Genomic DNA, 26,723 nt, shown 5'->3' on the forward strand with positions numbered 1-26,723 from the left:
AGCTTCGTTGAAATATCATTGACATATAAAAATTGTATGTACGGTACATAACTTGATGTTTTGATATATGTATACATAATAAAATTATCACCCAAATCCGGCTGGTTAACATATCTATCACTTCTACATAATTACCATTGTGTGTGTATGTGTGTTTTAAGGAGACTTAATTTTAGATATATCCTTTTAGCAAGTTTTAAGTATACAGTAAAAAAAGTATTATTAACTATAGTTGCCATGCTATACATTATATCTCCAGAACTATTGCATAACTGAAAGTTAGTGTACTTCAACCAGCATCACCCCATTTCCCCTTCTTCCCACATCTTGGAAACCACAATCCTGCTCTCTGCTTCTATAAGTTTGACTATTTTAGATTCCACATATAAGTGAGATCATGCAGTTTGTCTTTTTCGTGTTTGGCTTCCTTCACTTAGCTTGATAGTCTCCAGGTTCATTCATGTTGTTGCAAATGATAAGATTTCCTTCTTTTTAAGGGATGAATAATATCCTATTGTATGTAAGTATATATACACACCACATTTTCTTTATCCATTAGTCTGTCAAAGGACATTTATGTTTTCATATCTTGGCTTTTGTGCATATGCTGCGAAGAACATGGGCATGCAGATATCTCTTTGCAATTCTGTTCTGTTCTTAATTATTTTGGATACATATGAGAAGTGGGAATCCTGGATCATATGATAGTTCTAGTTTTAATTTTTTTGAGGAAATCCATACTGTTTTCCATAATGGTTGCACAAATTTACATTTCAACCAACAACATACAAGGATTCCCTTTTCTCCACATCCTCACCAACACTTGTTATCTTTTGTCTTTTTGACAACACCCATTCTAATAGATGTGAAGTGATATCTCACTGTGGTTTTGATTTACATTTTCCTGATGATGAGAAGTGTTGAGCACATTTTCATACATCCATTGGCCATTCAAATTTCTTCTTTTGAGAAGTGTCAATGTAGATCTTTTGCCTACTTTTTGATCAAGTTATTTGTATCTTTGGTATTGAATTATATGAGTCTCTTATATATTTTTGATATTAACCCCTTATTGGATATATGGCTTGCAAAATATTTTTCCCATTTCATAGGTTGCCTTTTTATTTTGTTGATTCTTTCCTTTACTGTACAGAAACTTTTTAGTTTGATGTAATCTCATTGTCTATTTTTACTTTTGTTGCCTGTGCTCTTGGTATTAAATCCAAAAAATTTTCACCTAGACCAATGTCAGAAAGGTTTTTCCCTATGTTTTATTTTTAGAGTTTTATGATTTTGAGCTTTATGTTTAAGTCCTTAATCCATTTTGAGGTGATTTTTGTGTATTGTATGATATAAGGGTCCAATTTAATTCTCTTGTGTGTAAAGGTCCAGTTTTCCCAATACTATTTGTTGAGGAGACTATCCTTTTCCCATTGTGTGTTTTTGGTACTCTTTTTGAATATCAGTTGATTCTAAATGAGTGGGTTTATTTCTGGGTTCTCTATTCTGTTCCATTGGTCTTTATGTATGTTTTTCTGTCAGTAGCATACTATTTTGATTGTAATCACTTTGTAATGCAATTTGAAGTCAAATTTAACATACTTTTTATTTCATATTTAGTTACAAGAAAAATGATACAAAAGTTTGGGACCCAAGATAAATAAGACTGTCCTTGCATTCATGGAGCTCACAGTCATTAGGTCATGGAAAAATAAACAGGACACTGCAATTCAGTATAAGGAGAACTCTGATAGAAGCTTGAAGTGAGAACAAGAGGCTTTTACTGCCCACAAAATTTATACCTAATTAAGAATGGAGTAAGGAAAAAAATATGAGAGTAGCTACACAGTGGAGAAAGTGGTGATGCACTAGCCAAGTCTTTCATGACCATTAAGATTAAATCAAGCAAAAAGACAGGGAAAGGCATTCCAGGCAGAGGGATGAGTATGTGCAAAACATTGAGCTAAGACTAAGAGAGAGTCAGGATGGGAATTCTGGAAGTAACAAAACAAACAAGAACTTCAATAGGATAGAAAAGTTAAGTTTTAGTCCTAATGTGATATTTTATCGCCCCGGTAAACAATTTATTTCAGAAGTCTCCTCTATATAAACAGGTATTTCTTTTACTCGATAACTTATACATTTCCCAGAAGAATTGGTGATTCCTGAATATTTACTATCAATTTCATGATTTGAGAAATAAATTTCAAATGGCCCAGCTTTTATAATCATCTATATATGGAGATTAATATAGCTTTGATGTGATAGTTTCACTATATTTTGAGTATTGAAATTCAGAAAACAATATTTACCCTTTTTAAAATCACACTTTTATGGACCCAGTTGTTTATATGAAAGTTATTCTTAAACATTGGGACTTGGATTTCTGAGGGAGATGGTGCATGGAGTTATTACAAATGATTCTGTTAACCATATGTATGTACATTTTTGTACACTAACAATTAATATTTCACATGAAGAAGCCAGGAATGGCCATAATAGAGTACTTCATGTAAGGCATTGAAAAATCTGAAAATAATATTAAGAAAACAATTTTATTCACAGTAACACCAAAAGAAAACAAATGATCAGGAACAAATTGTACAAAAGAAGTGCAAGTCATGTACACTGAAAACTATAAAATATTGTCAAGAGATATTAAATATTTAAATAAATGGAGAGACACTTTGTGTTTATGGATTGTAAATCTTAATGTTATTAAGGTGACAAATTGATCTATAGACTCATTACAATCAAGCTGGCTTTTTTGGGGCAGAAATTGATAAGCTATTCCTGAAATCCATATGGAAATAAATGCAAGGGACTCAGAATAACCAAAACAAAATTGAAAAAGAACAAAGTTGGAGTTCTCACACTTCCCAATTCAAAAGTTACTGTAAGGTTACATTAGTAAAAACTGTATGATAGAAGTGTACAAAAAAAGGCATATCAATTAATGGAACAGGAGTTAAATTCTTGAAATATCTTTATGTTTACAGTCAGCTGATGTTTGACAAGTTTGACAAGTCAATTTGATCAAGAATTTATAATCTTTTTAACAAACGATCCTGGGACAACTGGGTAACATATACAATAAAAAGAATTTATAACATTCCTTACACAATACACAAGATGTAATTAAAAATATATCATATCAAAATGTAAGAGGTAAAACTATAAAACTTTTAGAAGGAAATATTAGTGACCTTAGATTAGGCAAGTTCTTAAATATGAAACCAAATGCATGATCCATAAAAGATTATATTGACAAACTGGACTTTATATAAATAAAAAGCCTTTGTGCTTTAATAGACAACATTAAGAATATGAAAAGATAATACACAAACTGGGAGAAAAATATTTGCAAATCATATATCTGCTAAAAGGCTGGTATCAAGAATAATTAAAGAACTCTTAAAGTTCAATAAGAAGAAGACAATGCAATTAAAAATGGGCGAATAATTGGAATAGACATTTTGGCAAATGTCTATTAGTTCCATGGATGGTAACTAAGTACATGAAAAAATGTGCAGCATCATTACTCATTATATAAATGCAAATTAAAACCACAATGGTATAGAGCTTATCTATTGCTGCCTCCCAAAATCTCATTTAAAAAAACAACAAATAAATAAGACACAAGTAAATCATAACCACAAAGACAAACATTTTGTTTCTCAGTTTTGCTGCTATAGTTATATTTTCCCTGCACCTAGCTCTTTCTTATACTTGCCCTTCTGTAACTAGTTTATTTTGGTGAAATATTATTATTTTTTAAATACATTTTTATTTTTAATTATGGTTGGCATACAGTATTCTATAGATTCAGATGTACAACATAGTTATTAGACATTTATATGACTTACAAAGTGATCATCCTGACAAATCTAGTACCCATCTAATACCATACATAGTTTTTACAATTTTACTATATTGTAAAGTACATGAAAAAAATGTGCAGCATCATCACTCATTATGCAAATGTGAATTAAAGAACAATGATATACCACTAAAATATAACCACCAGAAAGGCCATGCATTGCTGGTGGGAATATACAATGTTACAGACACTTTAAAAAACAGTTTGACAATTTTTTAGATAGTTAATCATGAACATACCACACAACACAGCAGTTCTACTCCTAGATATTTATCCAAAAAATATATTACAGTATTGATTATATTTTTATGCTGTACTTTACATCCCCATGACTATTTCGTAGCTACCAATTTGTACTTCTTAATCCTTTTCTCTTTTTCACCTAGCCCCCCTCCATATGGTAACCACCAAAATGTTCTCTGTATCTATGAGTTTGTTTCTGTTTTATTTGTTTACGTATTTTGTTCTTTAGATTCCACATATAAGTTTGTCTTTCCCTGACTCACTCCACTCAGCGCAATACCCTCTAGGTCCAGCGATGTTGTTGTAGATGGCAAGATTTTATTCTTTTTATAGCTGGGTAATATTGCATTGTATATATGGACCACCTCTTCTTTATCTATTCATCCATTGATGGACATTGATGGAGGTTACCTCCATATCTTGGATATTGTCAATAACACTGCAATAAACATAGAAATTCACATGTCCCTTCAAAGTAGTGTTTTAGATAAGTACCCAGAAGTGGAATTACTGAGTCTTTCTTTGCCTCTTGTTATAGACTTTGTTATAAAATTAATTTTGTCTGGTATAAGTATTGCTTGTTTGTTTGTTTCCATTTTCATGAAATATCTTTTTCCATTCCTTCACTTTTAGTGTGTGTTTGTCATTCAGTCTGAAGTGAGTGTCTTATAGACAGCATATGTAAGGGTTTTGTTTTCTTATCCATTCAGCCATACTGTCTTTTGAGTGGAACATTTAATTTATTTATATTTAAATTAATTGTTGATAGATATGAAGTTATTGCCATTTTATTATTCATATTTTTTATTGTTTCCTTCTTATTCTAAAAGAAATACCTTTAATATTTCTTGTAGTACTGGTTTGACGGTCGTGAACTCCTTTACCTTTTCTTGTCTGGGAAGCTCTTTATTTGTCCTTTGATTCTAAGTGATAGCTTTGCTGGGTAGAATAACACGAAGCAAAAACTTTTCCATTTTCAATTTCACTAATTCTTTCTTCTGCCTGTTGAAATCTACTGTTTAACTCCTCTAGTGAGCTAGAATTTTCATTTGGTGCTTTGTAAAAATCATTTCTACTTCTTTACAGATATTCTATATTTGATGAGACATTGTAATCACATTTTTCTTTGCTTCTTTAAGGTTTAACACCCTAGCCAGGGCCCCACTGGATGGTACAAATTTATTTAGTATGTCTCTTAGAAACCTGGAGAAAAATATGTCACATACTATAGGAAGTGGAAATGCCAGAATTTCCTTGACAAATGGTAGAGAAAGGAATAAAAAAGTTCAGGAAAGTGGGCATGCTGTAAGGGATATATTTTGTAGGGATATAAAACCCATCAGAACATTACATTCCACAGAGGAACCTGAAGGACTCAACCATTCACCAAGATCTATCTTTATGAATGTGCCAGAGAGAAGGACACTAGCATCACTGAGATTCAGCAGTGGCTCTCTTCTACAGGCCAGTGATGATAGCAAAAGAGGTGATCACTGAGCCTAGCTTGTTAATAGCTATGGAAATGATGGGTAATAGAGTAATAGAGGCTAGAAGCCAGAACTGACACATTCTCCAATGAAGGTAATTTTAAAAAAGAATTAGGTGATTCTGTGGCATATCTAGTTACTACTCCAGTATTCTTACCATTAAATCAAAATGACTCCTTTCTTGCTTATTTAGCTGTGTTTATAAAGCAACAATTATTTTTTTCCTAAAGCAAAAGTAACTGTTCATTGCAGAAATTTATGAAGAGGGTATGAAAGAAGACAATAGAAATAATTTTTGGTAGCACGTATAACACTAAAATGAGCATTCTAGCTGGTAAATCTCTATGTATTTCCATGGTTATTTCTTTCAGACAAATGCCTATAAGCAGAATCGCTAGGTCCCAGCTGATGAATGTTTTTAAGGTACTTTGGTGCATGCTGCCAAAATACCTCCAGAGACTTACCGAATTACCTTCCCAATTTCAGTTTATCGACATTCCCATTCCCTGTTCCATTGTCAACACTAGTTATTATAATTTTGTAAGGTTTTGCCAGTTTAACAGTTGAAAATTATGTCTCTATTTATATCACTTTATTATTTGTGAAATTTAACTTTTTCATGTTTTATCTTGCCTTCATGTTTGTTTGCCTTATGTATTTCTTTTTGAGTTCATATAGTTGCCAATTTGGGGAAAATGTTAGTCTTCATTTTTATTTGTAATCATGGTTTACATAGTAAGACTTTTTTCTCCCTGATTTGTTTTAACTTCAATTTTTGTCCATAGTATTTGTTCCTTACGTAATCTAAGCCTCCACTGCTCCAGGGCCACTTGTTAAGATTCAGCAAGCAATCCACAGATGCTGCATTTATAGTTGCTTCAAAAGGCCACACCAGAAACCGAGACCAGCTGCCTCCACTGTGAGTCTAGGCGCTGCTCAGCAAGGAGCACCTGACTCACTGTGGATATACATGGATGTGGCTTGGGTGGGGCTGCAAGTTGGGGGAGGTGGATTTTCAGGGAATCCTCTGGGCGAAGTGACCTCTGTTATCCAACTTGATGACGTCACAACTATGGCAGCGCTGTGTCCTGTGCACTGGTAAGGGAGAGGGTTCAACAAGGAACAATGGATACGGCTGGCACTTCTGTACTGAGTGAATCTTGCCTCGGCTCTCACTCCGACGATGTCTCCCTATAAGTCTCTGGTGCCCCCTGCATGCAGCTGAATCGTCACTGGTGCTCAGAGCGAGTAGGTCTGTCACCACGAAAATCCACTCATAGACATGGCCCCTTTAAGAGGCATCTGCCGCTGCTGCTGCCTCTGCTGCTGCCATAGCTGCTACCTCCATCTCAGCCACTCAGTATTGGGCAGCCCTGCATCCTCATCCCGTCCTACCTTCTGCCATCACAGGGTGCTTTCTTGGATTTCTCTGTAGTTGTATGACTTGTTCTTCTAGATCCCAGGTGATTTTCCTTGCTGCTGCTCCTTGTTTCTATCACAGCTTTTATTTGGTCGCCACAGGAATGAACGGAACCTCTATCATCTACGCCATTTTTTTTCCTCCCAGGGTATTCCCTTTTATTTGTTTCTATAAGGCTCCATATGTGACTCCTAAGTTTACCTTCAGTCATTGGATAAGAAGTGAATGTTACCAGAATAGATTATGCAAATACTTGGGAGAAAAATAGTTCAATTTCTAACATATTTAGAGGTTTGTTTTATGACATCCAGGTAAAGATGTCCAGTATTCTGCTTCATATGTATGTCTACAGTTCAGACGACAAGTGTTGGGACACAGTTCTCCACCATTTCTTACATTTCTGTATGCCTTGAGAGCAAAATATTCTTTTTTTTCAGGAGCAAAATATTCTATGTAGAAGTTATGGACATAGGTAGATTTACCATGGAATGAAGGCTCCTAAAAGTACAGTAGTTTGGCTGAGAAAGAAGTCAGCTATGGAAGGATGATTTAGTGCTGAGCACTAAGAGGTGAGAGCAACCATACTCTTGACGTAAAAAAATAATCTGTACTTAAGGACTCTTGCCTGCCTAGAAAACTCCTATTCATCTTTTTATTCTAACCTAAGGGCTACCACTTCTATGAAGCCTTACCCAATTTCCTAGAAGTCTTATTTCCCTTTTCCATTATATATTTATATAATTATCTACTTTAGTTTATCACTTATTACACAGTATATTTACTGCTTGCTTACATGTTTGTCTTTTCTGCTAGGGAAAAAGTATCTTAATAAAATATACCTTTTTCTTAAGGTATATTTATTGTAAGTTTGATGAAAAAGAAGAAGAGGAATATCTGAAATAGGTCTGATATCGGACAACTCTAAGTATATTCAGAATAATTGTACATAGGGCAGAAGTATGATTGAGTTGTGGAATAGAGTAGAGAGGTTTAATTAATTTGATTATGGAATCCCTTTTTTCACAGACCACTCACTGCCATATTTCATAACAGTAGCATTGAATTAGTTTCAGAAATGCTACACTCTACCATAATAGCAAATGCCACCTATGTAAAATTTTACTTGTGTTTACAGAGGAAATGTAATCAGAACAAAATTTGCATGATTTTTACCCACTCATTTTCACTCATAAGTTATAAATAAGTGGATCATATGGGTTAGGGCACCTATGAGCCAATTCGCATTACTAGTTGTCAACCTATCATTTCATTACAGAGGTACCAAAATGGACTTATTCCATATGATGGGCACTGACATTTTGCTTCTGACTGGCTTTGGATAGGAAAATGTTCCTCTCTATCTTAGAAATACTACCCAAGTGTAATTATACATGAATGAAAGGATCTACCAGTGATCTCACACCAATTTAGTAAACACCAGTGTGAGGTTCCTTTAACTAACCAGACTTTGTATGTAAAAGCCCTGATTATAAATTCCTTCCAGAAAAACACTCTATTCACTGTTACACAGAACTAAGCAGTCTATTCACTATTCTTTGATCACTGTTTTACTTTAGATGGCTATTTGATATTTAATTGCTCATCTTATTGGAGAATCCAGCCTACATTGCATGTGATTATATAGGCAAAAGAAGATGGAGACATTAACTAGCTTGTAGAGACCTCTTTTTATATTTCTATAAAGATATGATTTAAGATGTTCTGCATTTCTCACAACCTCAAAATAAATTTAATGTATATTGTTATTTAATCATAGGCTAATGACATTACGGTTCCATCTGCTATTTAAAGTAAATACATTAGAAAAATTTTAATTCAGTTTTGCATTGTGGTATACTATGTGGACTCTGTCCTTTACAGGCCATGTGACATGAAGCAAGCAACATTCTACCTGTGCCTGAGATTCCTCAACTGCAGAATAAAGACAACACTAGTGCCTGCCTCACAGTATTTTAGGTGGATTTAACGAGCTAACATATATAAAGCACTTAGAAGAGTACCTGAAACATAGCAATACCGTATAACTGGTAGCATATTTATTAACTTCAGGGCTTCACCATACCTTATATTCATTGCGAATCTATCTATTCAACTCTATATTAGAGTTCCTAGCACTGTAAGACAAGAAAAAGAATCAAAGGGTATTATGTTTTTAAAGAAAGAAAATAGGACTGATATTAATCACAGGCAAGTTTATCCACATAGAAAACCAAGAGAATATACAAAAGTTTTTTTGTAACTAATGAGCAGGGTCGGCTATATTGCTGAAAGTGCTATCAGCATACAAAAAAATTTCATTTGTATACACAACCAACAAAGAGTTAGAAATTGAACATTTTAAATACCATTTATATTAGCAACAAAAATACTAGGTACCTAGAAAAAAACTCTAATTAAAAATGTGGAAGACCATTATAAGCAAAATTATAAAATTTTATTTGAAAGGTATTTTAAAATTTAAATAAATGGAGAGTGGTGGTCACAGGAAGACTCAATAAAGATATTAATTCTTACCAAATTAATCTATAAATTCAATGTAATTCCAATTAGACGAGTGAGCTGTGGATACAAACTCCCAGTGTTCAAATTCCAATGCGGCCACTTACTATATTACTTTGGGCAAGTTACTTCACCATTCTGTACTTCAGTTTTGTTGTCAGATAAATAGAGATAATGTATTATTTTCTCCTTTGGGTTCTTTTGAAGAATAAATTAAATAATAAATATAAAGTGCTTAAAATATTCCCGGCACATAGTTTGGTGCTCTAAAAATGTCACCTATCATTGTTATATTAAGAACTACAGGTCCATAAAGAAAAGAAACAACCTAATAGAAAATATGGAAGCAACCAAAAAGGAATTCAGAAGAAATAAACTGTCCAATATGCATTTAAAATAATCTTTACTAAGAGTCGTAAAAGACAAAATGCTTAACTTATCATTTCTTCGGTTATATTGGCAAAGATTAAAATGTGTTGGCAAGAATATAAGAGATAAAAGTGTTTTTGAATACTGCAAGAGTATAAATTGGCACAATTCTGTAGGAAAATATGACAGTAACTAACAAATTATAAAGTGTGAATGCATTTTTGATCGAGCAATTCCTATAAAAACTGTCACATAAGTACACTATGATAGAAGGATGTTTATTGCCATATTGTTTGTATATAAGAAACTGGAAACATCTTAAAGATCTATATTATACAGTCAATGAAAATAAAGAAACAGATATATATTAAAATGGGAAAATGTGCAAGATCTAATGTTAAGTGAAAAGAGCAAGATGCAGAACAGTAAGTCTAACAAGGTACCATAGTTTAAAATTTTTCATATAGATGTTAACATATACATAAAAATCATCTGAAATAAATACATAGAAAATGTTCACAGTGGTAACCTCTGGTAGTGTGAATGGTAAGAGAATACATGTGACTTTTATTGTCTATTTTAAGCATATCTCAATTGTCTAAAATATTACAAGGTGAGCTCATTATTTTACAGTAAAATAGATTTACTTTTGCAAATCTCTATTTAATTAACAAAGTTCCTACTGATAAGCATGTTTCTTAGCTTGATGTATATGTTAAACTATTTATCTTAAATTATTTGAAGAAATACTAAAGACTAATCTAAGTCAGTAAGATAAGATGTTTAGTTTTTAAATTTATGAAAACTGAAATGATGATTCATTAATGTTTTAGTTCTATCTTTTCAGGTACATGCTAAAATGGATTATATATTTAATCTGACTTATTTTGCTTAGTATGATATCCTCAAGACCCATCCATGTTGCCACAAATGGCAGTATTCCATCCTTTCTTATGGCTGAGTAGTATTCCATTGTCTATATGTATCACATATTCTCTATCAATTCATCCACTGAAGAACACTTAGGTTGTTTCCATGTCTTGGCTACTGTGAATAATACTGCAATGAACATAAGGGTACATTTATCTTTACAAGGGTAAAGGAGGTAAAATATATGGTGATGGAAGGAGACTAGACATTGAATGGTTAGCATACAATGCAATATAGAGATGATGTATTAAAGACTTGTACACTTAAAATTTATATAATGTTATTAACTAATGCCACCTCAATACATTTATTAAAAAATCAATCATATTTTTACATACCAGCAATGAAGAATTGGAAACTGAAATTTAAAACAGCACATTTTAAAATAGTATCAGAAAATACAAAGCACATAGGGATAAATCTGACAAAAGATGTATAAAAACTGTACACTGAAAAGTACAAATCATTGCAGATATAAACTAATGGAAAATTAAATAAATGATGACATTGGGAGACAACTTATCTATAGAGAAAGAGTTTTTAGTGGATCAAATTGTGGTCCCTCAAATAATATATATAAGACATTCCCAGGTACATGTGTGCTGTGACTTTATTTGGGAAAAAGTTCTTTGCAAATGCAATTAAGTGAAGAATCTCTAGATGAGATCATCCTTGGTTATCTGAATGGGCACTAAATTCAATGGCAAATGTCCTTATAAGAAGAGGTAAAGATACAGAATACACGAAGGAAAGACACAGGGGTAAAAATCACGAGAAGATGAAAGCAGAGAATGGAAGTATACAGCCCCAAGTCTTAATCACTAATCCAGGAATGCCTGGAGCCACCAGAAGATAAAAAAAACTAAGGGAAGGATTTTTTCCCCTGGAGCCTTAAGAGAAAGCACAGTTCTGCCAACACCTTGATTTTAAACTGTAGTCCTCCAGAATTGTGAAAGAATAAATTTCTGTTTGAAGGTATCCAGTTTGTGGTAATTTATTATGGTGGCCCTAAGAAACTAAAACACAGATAGAAGAATTGCAGTGACCCTCTCATCAGAAACTATGCAGAAAAAAATAGTGTGAGTGAAATATTTAAAGTATTGAAAAATATCTGCCAACCTAGAATTCTATATCCAGCAACATTTTTCTTCAAAAGTGAAAATACAGCTTTTCTCATACAAACAAAAACTGAGGCAATTCATTGCCCATACATGCACTTTGCAAGAAATGTTCAAAAGAAGTTCTTCAGGTAGAAGGAAAAATAAATAGGATCTACTTTGGATCTACATAAAGCAAGGAAAAGCACTAGAGAAGAATAAGTGAAGAAGAAATAAAATTATTTATTTTTCTTATTTTTAATCTAATTGACAACTGCCTAGTAACAATATACTGGGTAATTATAGCATATGCATAAGAAAAATGAATAATAGCAGGTCACAAGGGATTGGTGTAAGGAATCGAAAATAATCTTTAATATATATATATATATATCATGTGAAGCAGTTTAGTGTTATTTGAAAATGAATTTAAAATGTATATTGTAAACTGAGAAAACCATTAATTTTTTTTTAAAAAAGTATATTTGATAAGTCAGAGAAAAACAGATACTTATAGGTGGAATAAAAAATTAAGTCATAAAAATACAGAATAGATTGGTGGTTGTCAGGGTGGGATGTAGAGTTGGCAACGAGTGAAGGTTGTCAAAGAGTACAAACTTCTAGTTATAAGATGAATATGTTCTGGGGACACAATAGACAGCATGGTAACTCTAGTTAACAATGTTGTGTTGTATATCTGAAAGTTGCTGAGAGTAGATTTTAAAAGTTCTTATCATCAAAAAGGAACTGTAATTATATGAGGTGATAGATGTGTTATACTAACTTTATTGTGGTAATCATTTTGCAATATCTATGTATATTAAATTATTATGTTGTGTACCCTAAACTTATGTATTATAAATCAATTACATATCAATAAAATTGGAAAAAGTGTATTTTATATACTAAGAGATTAAGAGATGATGAAATAGAATCATATTAAATATTCAGTTAAAATCAGAGAAGTCGGAAAAAAAGGAGGAAAAAAGAAATGTAGAATAAATGAAGCAAATATAAAACAGTTACAAACATGGTAACTATTAATCCAACTATATTAATAATCAATTTAAATGTGAATGATCTGTATACACAAGTTAAAAGATACAATCGAAGTGATAGAAAACAATATCTAATCATATTTCATCTATAAGAAATTCATTTTAAATATAAAAATTCAGATAGGCTAAAAGGGATGGAAAAAATTATACCATACTAACAATAATGAACAGAAAGCTCTATCAATTTCAAAGAAGCACACTTTAGGACAAGGGAAATCATCAGAGATACAGAGAAGCATTACATAATTTAAAAAAAGAGTAAGTTCTCCAAGAAGATACAGCAATATTAAATGGATATGCAACTAAAACAAAGTGTCAGAATATGTGAATTAAAATCTGGTAGAGATTAAAGGAAAAATAGAAAAATCAAATATTATATTTGGAGACTTCAATATCACTCTGTTAGTAATTGATAGATCAAACAGGCAGAAAATCAGTAGGGATATAGGTAACTTGAAGAGCACTCTGAAGCAACTCGATCTACTTGATATTTATAAAATACTCCATCCAACAAGAGAACACATATTATTCTGAAGAGACATAAAACATTTATCAAGACAAAACAAATTCAGAGCCATTTAACACACTTTAACAAATTTAAGTGAATAGAAATCATACAAAGTATGTTCGTAAACCACAATGGAATAAAACTGAAAATAAATAAAGTAGTTAGAGTATACCCCAAATTTTGGAAATTATATAACCACCTCTAAATAATTTATAGGTCAAAGGAAAAAGTCCAAAGAGAGATTAAAAATATATATTTGACCTAAGTAAAAATAAAAGTACAACTTACCAAAATTTTAAAGCAAGCACAGAGAAAAACACAATAAAAATCAATGAAATTCAAAACAGGAAAAAAATAGAGAAAATCAATGAAACTAAAAACTGTTTCTTTGGAATGATCAATAAACTTGATAAACTTCTAGTCAGACTAACTGAAAATAAGACAGACAGAATGACCAATATCAGAAATGAAATAGTGATCATCACTATTGATTCCTTGGACATTAAAAAGGTAATAATAAAATACATGAAGCTGTCCTTCAGAAATGAGGGTGCAATAAAGACTTTCTCAGATAAGGAAAAGCTGAGAGAGGTCATCACCACTAGACCTACATTACAAGAAATGCAAAAGGAAGTTCTTCAAGTTGAAATGACATGCATATATGTGTGTGTGTGTACACACTCAAGAGAAAAAAATCTGTTAGAAATAATAAGCAAATTTAGTAAAGTTGCAGGATGAAAAATCAACATACAAAAATCAGTAGTATTTTATACACAATGAATGACTAAAAAGGAAATTAAGAAAGCAGTTTCATTCACAATAGCAACAAAAAGAATAAAATATGTAAGAATAAATGTAACCAAATTGGTGAAAGACTTGTACAATGAAAACCATAAAACATCAAAGGAAATTAAAGCACACACAGATAAATGGTAAAACATCTGTGTTCATAGAATGGAGAAATTAATATTGTTAAAATGTTCTTACTACCCAAAGTGATCTGCAGATTCAATGTAATCAAGATTCTAACAGTGTTCCTTACAGAAATAGGGGGAAAAAGTCCTTAAGTTCATATGGATCCACAAAAGACCCCAATAAGCAATGCAAGAAGACCAAAGAAGAACAAAGCTGGAGGCATCACTCTTCATAATTTCAAAATATATTAGAAAGCTACAGTTATCAAATAGTATGGTACTGGCATAAAAACAGACACATGGAACAATGAAACAGAATAAAAAGCTCAGAAATAAATCCATATATCTACAGTCAACTGATCTTGGACAAGACTGCCAAGAACTCACACGGGGGAAAGGCCAGTCTCTTCAACAAATGACTGGGAAAACTGGATATCCACATATAGAAGACTGAAATTAGACCCCTATCTCACGCAATAGACAGAAATCAACTCCAAATGGATTAAATACTTAAATATAAGACCTGAAACTTTAAAATGACTAGAAGAAAACACAGACATTGACCTTGGCAATGATTATTTGGATATGGCATTGAAAACACAAACAGATAAGCAGGTTTGCCTCAAACTAAAAAGCTGCATAAAAAAAGAAACAATAGAGTGAAAAGGCAACCTGTGAAATAGGAAAAAATGTTTGTAAATTATGTATATGATTAAGGGTTAATATTTAAAATTTATAAGGAATTTAAACAACTCAAAAGCTAAATTAATTAATTAATTAAATAATTAGATTAAATCAATCAATAAATAACAAATAACCAGAATAAAAAATGGGATAAGGACTGGAACAGACATTTCTCAAAAGACACACAAATGGCCAACAGGTATATGAAAAGGTTCCCAGCATCACTAATTAGGGAAATGCAAATCAAAACCATGATGAGGATGACCATTATCAAAAAGACAAGAGATACCAGAGGGTAGGAATGGGGCGAGGGGGGATGTAGACAGGGTAAAGGGGGTCAAACATGTGGTGACAGAAAGAAATCTAACTATGGGAGGTGAACACACAGTGTAAATATATATATATATATATATATATATATATATATATATATACCTTATTTTTAAAGTGTACAGCTGAAACTTATTGGATTCCATTAACCAATGTCACCATAAAATAAATAATTAAAAAGTTTTAAAAAGACAGGGTCTTTAAAGAGGTAATTAATTTCAAACAAAGTCATTAAGTTGGGCTGTAATCCAATATGACTGGTGTTTTCTAAAAAAAAAAAAAAGGAAACATGGCACAGACAGGTATAGAGGAAAGGTGATGCGAAAACACAGAGAGATGGCTATCTATGAGAAAAGGAGATAGGCCTGGAATATACTTTTCCCTCACAGGCTTCAGAAGGAAACAAATCTGCCAACACCTTGATTTTGAAATTTTAGTCTCCAGAACTATAAAAATATAAATTTCTGTCGTTTATGCCATCTGATCTGTGGCACTTTGTTATACAGCCCTAGCAAACTAATACAGAAATAGTTGGTAGTGGTTAGACCAGATAAGGTGAACTAAAGTAAAAATTATTGCCAGTCTATAATAATGGAAAATCTGGCTAGAAATTTATGTCAACAACTGGAGCAAAGTATGAACATAAGTGAACTCTGCACCATCTTATCTACTGTGAATTTCACAAAAAAGAATAAATAATAAATGATATTTACAAAAAATAAACAAGAGATAACAGTGTTGGCAAGGATGTGAAGAAAAGGGTACCCTCGCACACTGTCAGTGGGAATGTAACCTGGGACAGCCACTACAGAAACCGGTATGGAGGTGCCTCAAAAAATTAAAAATAGAACTGCCATGTGATCCAGCATTCCCGCTTCTGTGTATATATACAAAGGAAATAAAATCACTATCTTAAAGAGATAGCTGAACTTCTATGTTCATTGCAGCATTATTCACAATAGCCAATACATAAAATAACCTAAAATAACTTAAGTGTCAGTTGATGAATGGTATAATATATATAACAGTATATATATATATTAAAGTGTAATATATATATTTAATATATATAACACACTATACATATAATGTTTGTATGTGTGTGTGTAATATCATTTAGTTTTTAAAAAGAAGGAATGCTGCTGTTTGTGACAACACTGATGAACCTGGAGGCCATTATTCTATGTGAAGCAAGTCAGATAGAAAAGGACGAATACAGCATGATCTCACATTTGTGGAATCTGAAAAATGTCAAATTCATAAAAGCAAAGTGGGATGGTGGTTGCCAGAGGCTGAGGTGAGGGGGAAATGGGGACGTGGTGGGCAAAGGGTATAAAGGTTCAGTCATGTGGGATGAATAAGTTGGAGATCTAATGCACAGCATGGTGATGATAGTTAATCATACTATATTATATACTTGAAATTTGTTGAGAGTTGACCTTATGTGTTCTCACCACACACACACACACACACACACACACACACACACACACACAAATGGTAACCATGTGAGGTGATGGATATGTTAATTAGCTTGTCACAATCATTTCAAAATATATCTGCATATCTATAAATCACATTGTATATCTTAAACCCAATTTTTCTTTGTGAAGTATAGTTTGATAAAGCTGGAAAAATAAAATTAAATTTTATATAAAGACACTGCCCTTTCTCTCATTGATACTGCAACCTTTTATTGATTTGTCTCTAGGAAAATGCACAAAGTATAGGATAATAAATGCATTATGAAATTTTAAAAAATACTCCATTCATAACAGCATGAAAATCCAAAAATTACCTAAGAAGAAGTTTCCCAAAAATGTTCAAGATATTTATGGAGGCAACTATAAAACTTTCCAGAGAGATCCAAAATATTTGAAATATGTCAATTGTTCTCAAATAATTTACATAATTATTGCCTTATCTATATGTGCCAAGACGACAAGCTTGGGCTGCTGTCTTCCAACTGTTGGCTTGAGCTGGATGGATTCAGGTCTGCAGAGCGAGAAGGCCAACTCAATGCCCAGAGTCAAAGTGATGATCCTGAGGAAGAACTAAGAACTCCCACCACAGAAGAGACTGATCCCAGGCCCACCCTACTCCAGCTATTAGCCTTGGGAGACCTTGGGGCACAATGGCCAGATGTGGCAGAACCTGACTTCCACCAGGAGAGGGGAACATTTTCAGGGAGGTGATGGTTTTGATCTGATATAGCAAGACTCAGGTCAGCAGAGGGAGGAATCCCAGGCACTGCCAGATATCAAAATAAGAACCTATATAGACAGCTGAATTAGTCACCCGCACTAGACAGAGGGGTCCCACAGAAATGGCTAGGAGGCCTTAAGCAGGAATGTCAAGAAAAGGCGCCACCACCTACATCCCTTGTATTTCCGTGATGTGCATCTCAAAGAGACATGGGCCTTGTGAAGGCAGAGGGTGCAGGCCCTGTCTGGAGAAAATATAAATACCTTGTGCAGGACTGAGAGTAACACCCACCCCTGAACACATAGGGAGCCACACAGAAACCTACCTTGCCTTTGGTGTCAGTCTGGTGGACTCTATGCAGCTCTGTCAGGCTAAGGACCTGCCTCACTCCTATCTGGGTGGTCTTGGTAAGGTAAGGGTCTTGATGTGAGGGGTGAGCTTCAGGTTGCTGGAGGGGTTCAGGAAGGAAAAGTCAAGGCAAGGCTGAAGAGTCGTCCCATTCCAAGTACAGTGGGATGCATCCCACTCCCCACTCTGGCCCTGCTTTGAACTCTGAGAAATGTGTGGCAGAATATTCACATGTGTTGTATCCTGACCTTTGCCTTGGGAATCTGTGGGAGGCAAGGTTTCCTCTGAGGAAGGAAACCTGACTAGAGTCAGCAAAGGGAGGAGTCTCAGGCCCTGCCAGGCTTCAACATGAGGCTCCAGAGGGAGAAGTGAAGGAACCTCCCACCACGGATAGAGGGGGCTCTCTTTCAGGCTCTGCTCCTGCAGTCATTCTTGGGAGGCCCAGTTTCTGGCTGTGACATGTCCAGACTTCCACATTGGGTGTCTGAGGTATGTGAAGCTTGGTGCTGGAGTCCGGTCAGCAGAGGGAGGAGTCGGAGGGAGAAGTCAGAGGGAGGAGTCTGAGGGAGGAGACTGAGGGAGGAGACCAAGGGAGGAGACTGAGGACTTGCCTGGCTTTAAGGTGAAGACTCTAATATAGGACTGAAGGAAAGGAGCTCAAACCGCAAAGAGAAGGTGCCCTAGCCCCCATCTTGCCCATGTTCTCTATCCTGAAAATTCCCAGGCAGAGCCTCAGTCGTTTTGTATCCAGACCTCCATCTTGAGAGTGTGAGAGATGTGCGGCTTTTTCTGAGCAGTACCGACTCAGGTCACGGACTCAAGTCGACAGAGGGAACTGCCCCAGGCTCTGCCAGGCATTAAGGTGAGGACCCTTATGGAGGGCAGAGGGGACATCCCATTAGACAGAAAACAACCCCACGGACACATCCCTTCGGTCAGCCTTTGGAGGCCCAGGACAGGGCAGTTAGGCAGAGCACCTCCCGCAATGCTCCGTACTTCCTTGTGGATGATATCTGGGAGATGGGAGCATTGGCCTGAGGGCAGCATTCCCAGGTCTGCAGAAGAGAGAGGGTGCAGAGTCTGTCAGAAGTAAATATTAATTCCTCAGGAAGGACTGTGGATATGCCCCACCACAGACCCCAGAGGCATCTTTGCAGAAATTTGCCCTGATCCCTCTGTCAGCCCTGAGGACCCTAGGAAATGCCATCAGGCTGAACCTCCACCTTTCTCCCACCCCATTTACAGATCAGGGGCCTCAGAAAGTTGCAGGCCTTGGTCTAAAAGGCCCACCCTCTGGTAATTGGAAGAAGGAGTCCAGACCCTGCTGGACATTGAGGTGAGCACCTAAGAGATGACTAAGTGTACCTACCACCCCAGAGAATATTGGATTCAGTCCCTACTGTCTGACTTGGGAGATCTTGAGCAGGATGGGTGGATATGGCTTCTCTTCACTTTTATGTCATTGGTCTTCGGGTGGTAAAAATCTTGGTCTGACTAGGTAATTTCACATCAGCAGAGGTAGTCACATCGGGACAGCCCAGGAAGGAGCCCCAGGCTCTGTGAGTAAAGTGAGGACCCTGAATAAAGATTGAGGGCCATTCCCTCCCCAGCCCTTGGAGAGATAAGGTTCCTTCCCTTCCCTGCCCTGAAAGGCCATGAGAGGCCCTGCCGCACAGTGTCAGGATTTGGTGTGCCCTCCCTCCCACCTTTTGGTTTCAAGGGTCTGGACTCCATTTAGCAGAAGGGTGAGTCTAAAGCTTTGCCAGGAATTAATTTGTAGTTGGAGGAAGGACTGAACTTCTACTCAAGAACAGATGGGATCCAGCTCTTTCTATCAGCCATGGTAGGACCTAGGGCATGGTGGTTAAATCTAGCACCCCCTCATCTCCACTGCTGTCTCGGGGAAGTAAGGCTCTGGTTTAAAGAGACTGATCTCAAGTAAACAGAGGAAGAAGGCCCAGGCCCTACTAGGCATCAAGGTAAGGACTGAGATGATCCCCCTATTCCAGGAGAGAGGGATTCCCAAAGACTTCATCCAGCCCTCACTGCCACCCCAGGGAGGTCCTGGGCAGGTGTAGCCAAATGTGGTATCCTCTCAGTACCTCCTGTTGATCTCAGGAATATGAGCTCTCGTTCTGAGAGTTTTGTCTCATACTCTTCCTCTCTCCCTCAGGCCATTGGCCCCCATCACCCACCTCTTGCTCACACTCCTGCGTGCTGCCCCCAGCACAAGCCATCATGCCTCATAGTCTGAAGAGCCAGCACATCAAGCTTGAACTAAGCCTTCCAGTCCAAAATGAGGCTCCAGACCTGATGGGTGCACAGGTTCCTATAACTGAGGAAGAATCTACCACCTCCTCTCTCTCTCCTTTGGTCCAGGGCACCCCAGAGGTGGTGCCTGCTGATGGAACACCAAATGTTCCCCAGAGTTCCAAGAGAGCCTGCTCCTCCCCCACTGCCATAATAGCCACTCCATCGAGTCAATCTGATGAGAGTTCCAGAAGCCGAGAAGAGGAGGGGCCCAGCACCCCACAGCTTCCAGCAGACCCCGAGTCCTTGCTCACTGATGTGCTACACAAGAAGGTGGCTGAATTGGTGCAGTTCCTGACTGAAAAGTATATAACAAAGGAGCCCATCACGAAGGCAGAAATGCTGAAAAGCATCCTCAAAGAGCACAAGGACCACTTCCCTGTGGTCTTCAAGAAAGTCTGTCAGTGCATGGAGGTTGTCTTTGGCATTGAAGTGAAGGAAATGGACCCAACCAGCCATTCCTATGTGCTCATCAGAACACTAGACCTCACCTACGATGGGATGCTGAGTGATGTCCAAGGCATGCCCAAGACAGGCCTCCTGGTTCTTATCTTGGGCATAATTTTCATGGAGGGCAACCATGCCCCTGAGGAAAAAATCTGGGAAGTGCTGAATATGATTGGAGTATATGCTGGGAAGAAAGATTTCATCTATGGAGAGCCGAGGAAGCTCATCACCAAAGATTTAGTGCAGGAAAAGTACCTGGAGTACCAGCAGGTGCCCAACAGCAATCCTGCTCGCTACGAGTTCCTGTGGGGTCCCAGGGCCCATGCTGAAACCAGCAAGATGAAAGTCTTGAAGTTTTTCACCAAAGCCATTGGGACTGACCCAACTTCCTTCCGAATCTGGTATGAGGAAGCTTTGAGAGATGAGAGAGAGCGAGCTAATACCAGAGTTGCCACCAGCAATGGTACTACTGACACAGCCAGTTGTAGTGTCATGTCCTGTCCTGAGTGAACTCAGGATACTCTGTTTGAAGAGGGCAATCAAGGTTCCAAGTAGTAGAAGGCTGAATTGCAGATTTTTTCTTTTTCTTTTTTGGTATGTTTCAAATGTTCTTTCTCCTAAAAGATTTATTAACTTCAGAGTCTAGGTTCACAAATGATATTGGTCATGTATTTATTGCTGTTTAACAGGCTTAAGGATAAGAAATTTGCTGTTCTATAAAAGAAATTGGGTAACCTTTCTTCTCATATTGTGACCTGGAGCAGGATAACATGGCATTGGAATAGGAATTTCTCGAGAAATGTAAAAGTGCTCAGCAATAAAGTAGATGAGATCAAGAAATAGAGGAAAGAATGTACAAGATGGTTATCCTAGGTTTTCTGTATCTCATTTAGTATGTTGTTTTGTAAAATTAAAGATATATACCTGAATCTGCTTGGCTAATTAAAAAATATAGGCAAAATTAAATCTTAATAAATGAGAGCTCCAACTCCCTGGCTCGTTTATTCTCATAAGTATGTTTTATAGGTGAGAAAAAAGCCTAGAATGGAAAACTGCTCAGAAGATCCTTTGGGGTCATGATTAAACCAGAGAGAAATCTCTACCTGCAGCAGGTGTAGACAGTGTCCTGTGTTCTTGTCCTCATGCCACTGAACACAGTGGACAAACTTAGTGCTGTATACACATTGTCTGTGAGGATTTCCTGAGAATAGGGTAATATTTCTTTAAAGTGGTACCCAAAGGCTGGCACTTTTTCCCTGCTCTGGGAGTGCCAGAGCCTACTCCATTGAAAAGGTGTTTTAATTAAGTTATCTTGAGTGTAACTTTGCCAACTCTAAGCAAGGGCTAGATATTTGGTGGGGGTGATATGCATGAAAATAATGTGTTTTATGGAAGAGCAGCTAGGATAGAGGAAAGGAGTAAGTTCTTGACTCAAATTCTAGGAGTTTTGAGTTACGTTCAGCTGGGGAAGACTTCCTTATATGCAAATTAAATAATATATCCACTAACAGAAAATTTACTGAGTTTTATTTACAAAGCTGAATTTTTGACTCTCTTGGTGTCTTGTGTCCTAGAGTGCTACATACTCTCTGAGATGTCATGGAACACATTTACACACACACACACACACACACACACAATTGCAGAAAAGAAAGTGATAGAGTCTGGGGCCAAAATCATGTTAGAAATTACTGCTATTCCTTAAAGATCTAATTAGTGTCAGATACTGTGCCAGATGGTTTACTTACATTACATACATACCAGCAGTTCTGTAAATCAGGATTTATCAAACCCACGTTATAGATGAAGAACCTAAGTAAGACTCCTAGCACTTAGCAATTTGCCCAAGATGATATATCTAATAAGTGAAAGGACTAGGACTAGTTCCCTTATCTGAATTCACCTAGGCCCAGACTATTCCCACTATTCCCTGCTTGAGGCAGTCCTTTTGTCTCTTAGTTTGTTTCTCTTCTGAGGATTCCATAATGATTTTCAGGTAACAAAAATAAGGGCCCTGTGGCCAAGGTACTAAAAGCATGCCTAAAGAAAGAAGGTGGCAAGGAGGAGCAAACAATAGGAGGATTGTCTGTGGGCTTCATTTATGTAAGGTCCTCCTGCCTGAGTTCCAGGGCCCTTTGAGAGCTGACTCTGACAAAGTACTGATGTTTTCATCCAGTCCCAGCACTTTGCTGCATTACAGAACCCTTCCCCTGTTCTTCCTCCATGCGCCCTCCTGTCCAACTCTGGAACCTGGTCTGATGACCACCTCGTCACTTCCTTTTCCTCTGAAAACTGTGTGCCCTGGTTCCAGTGAAATATCCCAAAATTATCTGCCTAGCCCCTGACAGAACATTTACACTCCCTGCAGAAACCTCCTGGCTGTTGCATCCCTCTTTCTGAAGCCCCATAAAAAGCACACTTGGCAGATGTTTAGATACCTAGGTATCCCTCTTGGCATCTTTAACACATTTTCAAATTGCTTTCTAATGAGCTGATAAGTAGAATCTGATTTGCACATAATCTATGGTTCTTGGGACATATAACACTGAAGTTAAAATGTGTTTGTGAAACCACATTGATATTTATAGTAAGATTCTAATAAGATATATTATTTGAAATGGACCACTGATCATGTCAACAGATGAATGAGCTTACCTAGATGGTCAAAAACCAAAGCCTTCCTTATAAGTGATAGATGAAGTAACACTGTAGAAATCAATGTGTAAGCAAATAACTTACAGGGACTGGATCCATAAAACCCTGGAGTCCTCCTCAGAGATGAACAATGGTTACTTGGTGGACATGTTAACTCTGAATAAAGAAGAAAAAAACAGTTAACCATCCTTTCATTGCCTCATGTATGTATATCTGCCCCACAGGAAAATCCTGGTTTGCAAGTATGCCTAATGGCACCTATACAGATGTTTGGGAATGTTCAAACTATGGAAGGTAAAAGAGATTCACAAGTTAAGATTTTGACTATGCATCACAAGGAAGGAAAAAATTCTCAGGCTACTGAGATTATAGAAGTTATTCCAAAGGGCAGTACAGATTTTGAAAACATTTAGAGGATCCTTTTAAAACTAGATGTGGTCCTGTATGTGAAAGCACCTGTCACATAGTGGGCATTTGAAAATGTTGGTGAATTTTAAGGAAAAATTGGTTTTCTCAAAAATTCAAAAATTGAAGAGGGTTGTTGTAATTAATAATAGTTGCTTTTTATTGAACACCTACTCTATGATAGCTTATGGGGGAGACTACAAGTACTCATCCACATCTTGTCTTTCTCTCCTTTCTGGGTGGTCCACTAGCAGTTAGGCAGGGCCAGTGTACCATTTCCATGCTTCCTCTGCCGTTCAGCAGGAAACATGGAGACCTATGTTGAGATAGTGAAGCTACAAGGTAGAAGATTCCTGAGTAAACTGAGAGCAGAAAGTCTCTGCCAAGAAAAATCAGAATCCAGTGAACGACAACAAAAAAAAACTGGTTGTGTTAAGCTACCTAAATTTCAGGATTTCTCTGTGCATAAGTGAGCAGGTGCTTTAACTAATTAATATCCAGAGTTTATTTCAGTTGTTAGGCTTATTTAAACATTTTAATTAAAAAAAATAATTGTGTGTATATACTTATTGCAAAATTGATCTGAAAATACAGATCAATTATAATTCCCCCTTTTACAAAGTACCCCCAAAATTCAGCCCTCTCCCCAGAGGTAATTACAATTAACAATCTGATGTGTACTATTTTAAAGCTGATTTAGGCTTCTCCATATATATGCTATACAAAATATATTGGTTTTTTTTACATGCATGGGTAATGAAATAAAAATTCATCTGATGCCATTGCCACTTAATAAAATGGATTTAGGGTCTTTCCTTGACAGCACATATAAATCTAAACTCACTTTAGTAATTACTCCCTAGAATTCTGACATATGTATATGCCATAATTAATTAAACACTTCTCTTCCTGATAAATACAGAAGATGTTTCCCTTTTATATAATTAATAGAGCTTAGAACATAAATTATTGGGTAAATGTATTTTCTCATATGAAAGACATTTTAATATGGAAAATTGGATAAAAGTGAAAAGGGTATGAAAATTTTAAATATTTTTGTAAATATTGCTGAAACTTTATTCCGAAAATGCTATAACAAGTCATTTTCTCCTAAACTGATGTATTTTAATGCCCTACATGTTCAGAACCATTTTATATTATCAATTTTTAAAATTTTGAGCAAAATTATGGGTTAAAAAATATTGTCTCACTATTGTTTTGTGTTTCCCATTTTCTCATTAGGTTAAGCAGAAAATTAACTTAATCTCTCACCCATATAAAGGTGGATTTATTTGAATCTTTTTTCATAGGAGCAGAAGGCCCACGCATTTGGTAGGCTCCACATGAACCAGCATATCTGAGTCTCTGGTACTTAGGTTTATTTATTCACTCATTCATTCATTCATTTATTCACTAGCAGAAGTTTATTGAACTCTTGCTCAAGAAAAATAAAATAAATTACAAAGCACTTAATTCAGGCTTTAAATTAGGTTAGGCTGCATTAATAGGGGTGAATTTGAAACCATAGGTTTAGGTAAAATTAGGTTCGTATATATAGCAACCACCTCCTCTCCTGCAAACCAAAATCACAAAAACTTGATAAATCCATGGAAAAAAAATAAAGTACTCATTCAGAAAAATCCACCAATCAAAGAAAAATTTTGTTTTCAAATATGTATATGCACACATACATACATACCCACACAACATACACACAAACATACACACACACATATATGCCTGTGCCCATGTCTGTGTATCTGTAGTTCACATTATATATACATTTATACATCATGAATGGCTCAGGTCTCTTTTAACTGAAAAATTGGTTTCTTTTCCAGTACTCTAATGACCTATGAATTATGAGGATTTCCACTCTAATGGGAACAGGAATTATTCTTAGCCCTGTATGAGGTCCAGAGTTCTCTTTCTGTGCAGCAGTCTCTTCCCTAGTATTCTATCCTGCAAATTCTAGTTATCTTGGCTTTGCTGGACTTTCAGCTCCATCTCCTCAACTCAAGGAGACTGTCCAGGCTACCCCTCTGTGCACTGTGGCCTGCATTTTCTTTCCAGGAAATAAAATGGGGTATCGTAGGACTTTTCTCATTTGTTTTCCATTTCTTAGAAATCACTGTTCTTCATGGCCTGATGTCCTATAAATTGAAAATTACTGTTTTATAAATTGTATCTGGGTTTTTAGGTATATGAGGTAGGAGTTCAGTTCCTACCATGCCATCATAGCCAGAAACAATCCTATAATCCGATTTAAAATCTAAATTATCTAGACATGACAAATATCCCCAAATTTCAATCATATTCAATTAAAATCAGGATCAAAAGGCTGTAGAACACATTTATGTTAATATAGACATACTTAAATATGCTTGGGAAAACATACAGCAAAATATCAACAATTTTCTCTACTAGTGGAAATGTAAGTGATAGCTTTATTTCCTTATGGTTTTAAAATTTTCCAACATTTCCAAAACACATATGAATTACCTTTATAATTATAAAATAAAAATATTTTAAAATATGAGTTTGACTACCAAAAATAAGCACACATTCTCTAGGTGGTTTGTTTGCAATATAGATCAACCTCTTGCCAGAATCTACCTAGCCTCTGGCGTGCCTACTGCTTGTTTTTGACTAGAAAGCCCTCTTTCTGGAAAATATTAATCTATATTTTAAAAGGGAAATTATATTTACATTTACATCATATTTGCCATGATAAAATTGGATCCAATATTTATATGAAAGACAATATACAGGCAATTTTGGGAGAAGTTATAATTATCACATTCATTATTACAAGTGTTGTTTATATGTCTCTTGTCAAAGCTCATACTAAATAAATTATGTTATTTAAAGAATATGTCCTTCAGTTATTACTGCAGTAATTCCAAATTGTGC

At 35.7% G+C, this 26,723-nt stretch overlaps 1 protein-coding gene across 1 annotated transcript; it reads left to right on the plus strand.

Annotated features, from left to right (window-relative positions):
- Positions 1-20,231: 20,231 nt before the first annotated feature.
- Positions 20,232-21,260, plus strand: LOC107500192 (putative MAGE domain-containing protein MAGEA13P). Its single transcript, XM_016125140.2, has one exon. The coding sequence runs from the start codon at positions 20,232-20,234 to the stop codon at positions 21,258-21,260; it is 1,029 nt and encodes a 342-aa protein (XP_015980626.2).
- The last annotated feature ends 5,463 nt before the right edge of the window (positions 21,261-26,723 follow it).

The sequence above is a fragment of the Rousettus aegyptiacus genome, unplaced genomic scaffold (assembly GCF_014176215.1).
Source record: "Rousettus aegyptiacus isolate mRouAeg1 unplaced genomic scaffold, mRouAeg1.p scaffold_m13_p_9, whole genome shotgun sequence".
Lineage (NCBI taxonomy): Eukaryota > Metazoa > Chordata > Mammalia > Chiroptera > Pteropodidae > Rousettus > Rousettus aegyptiacus.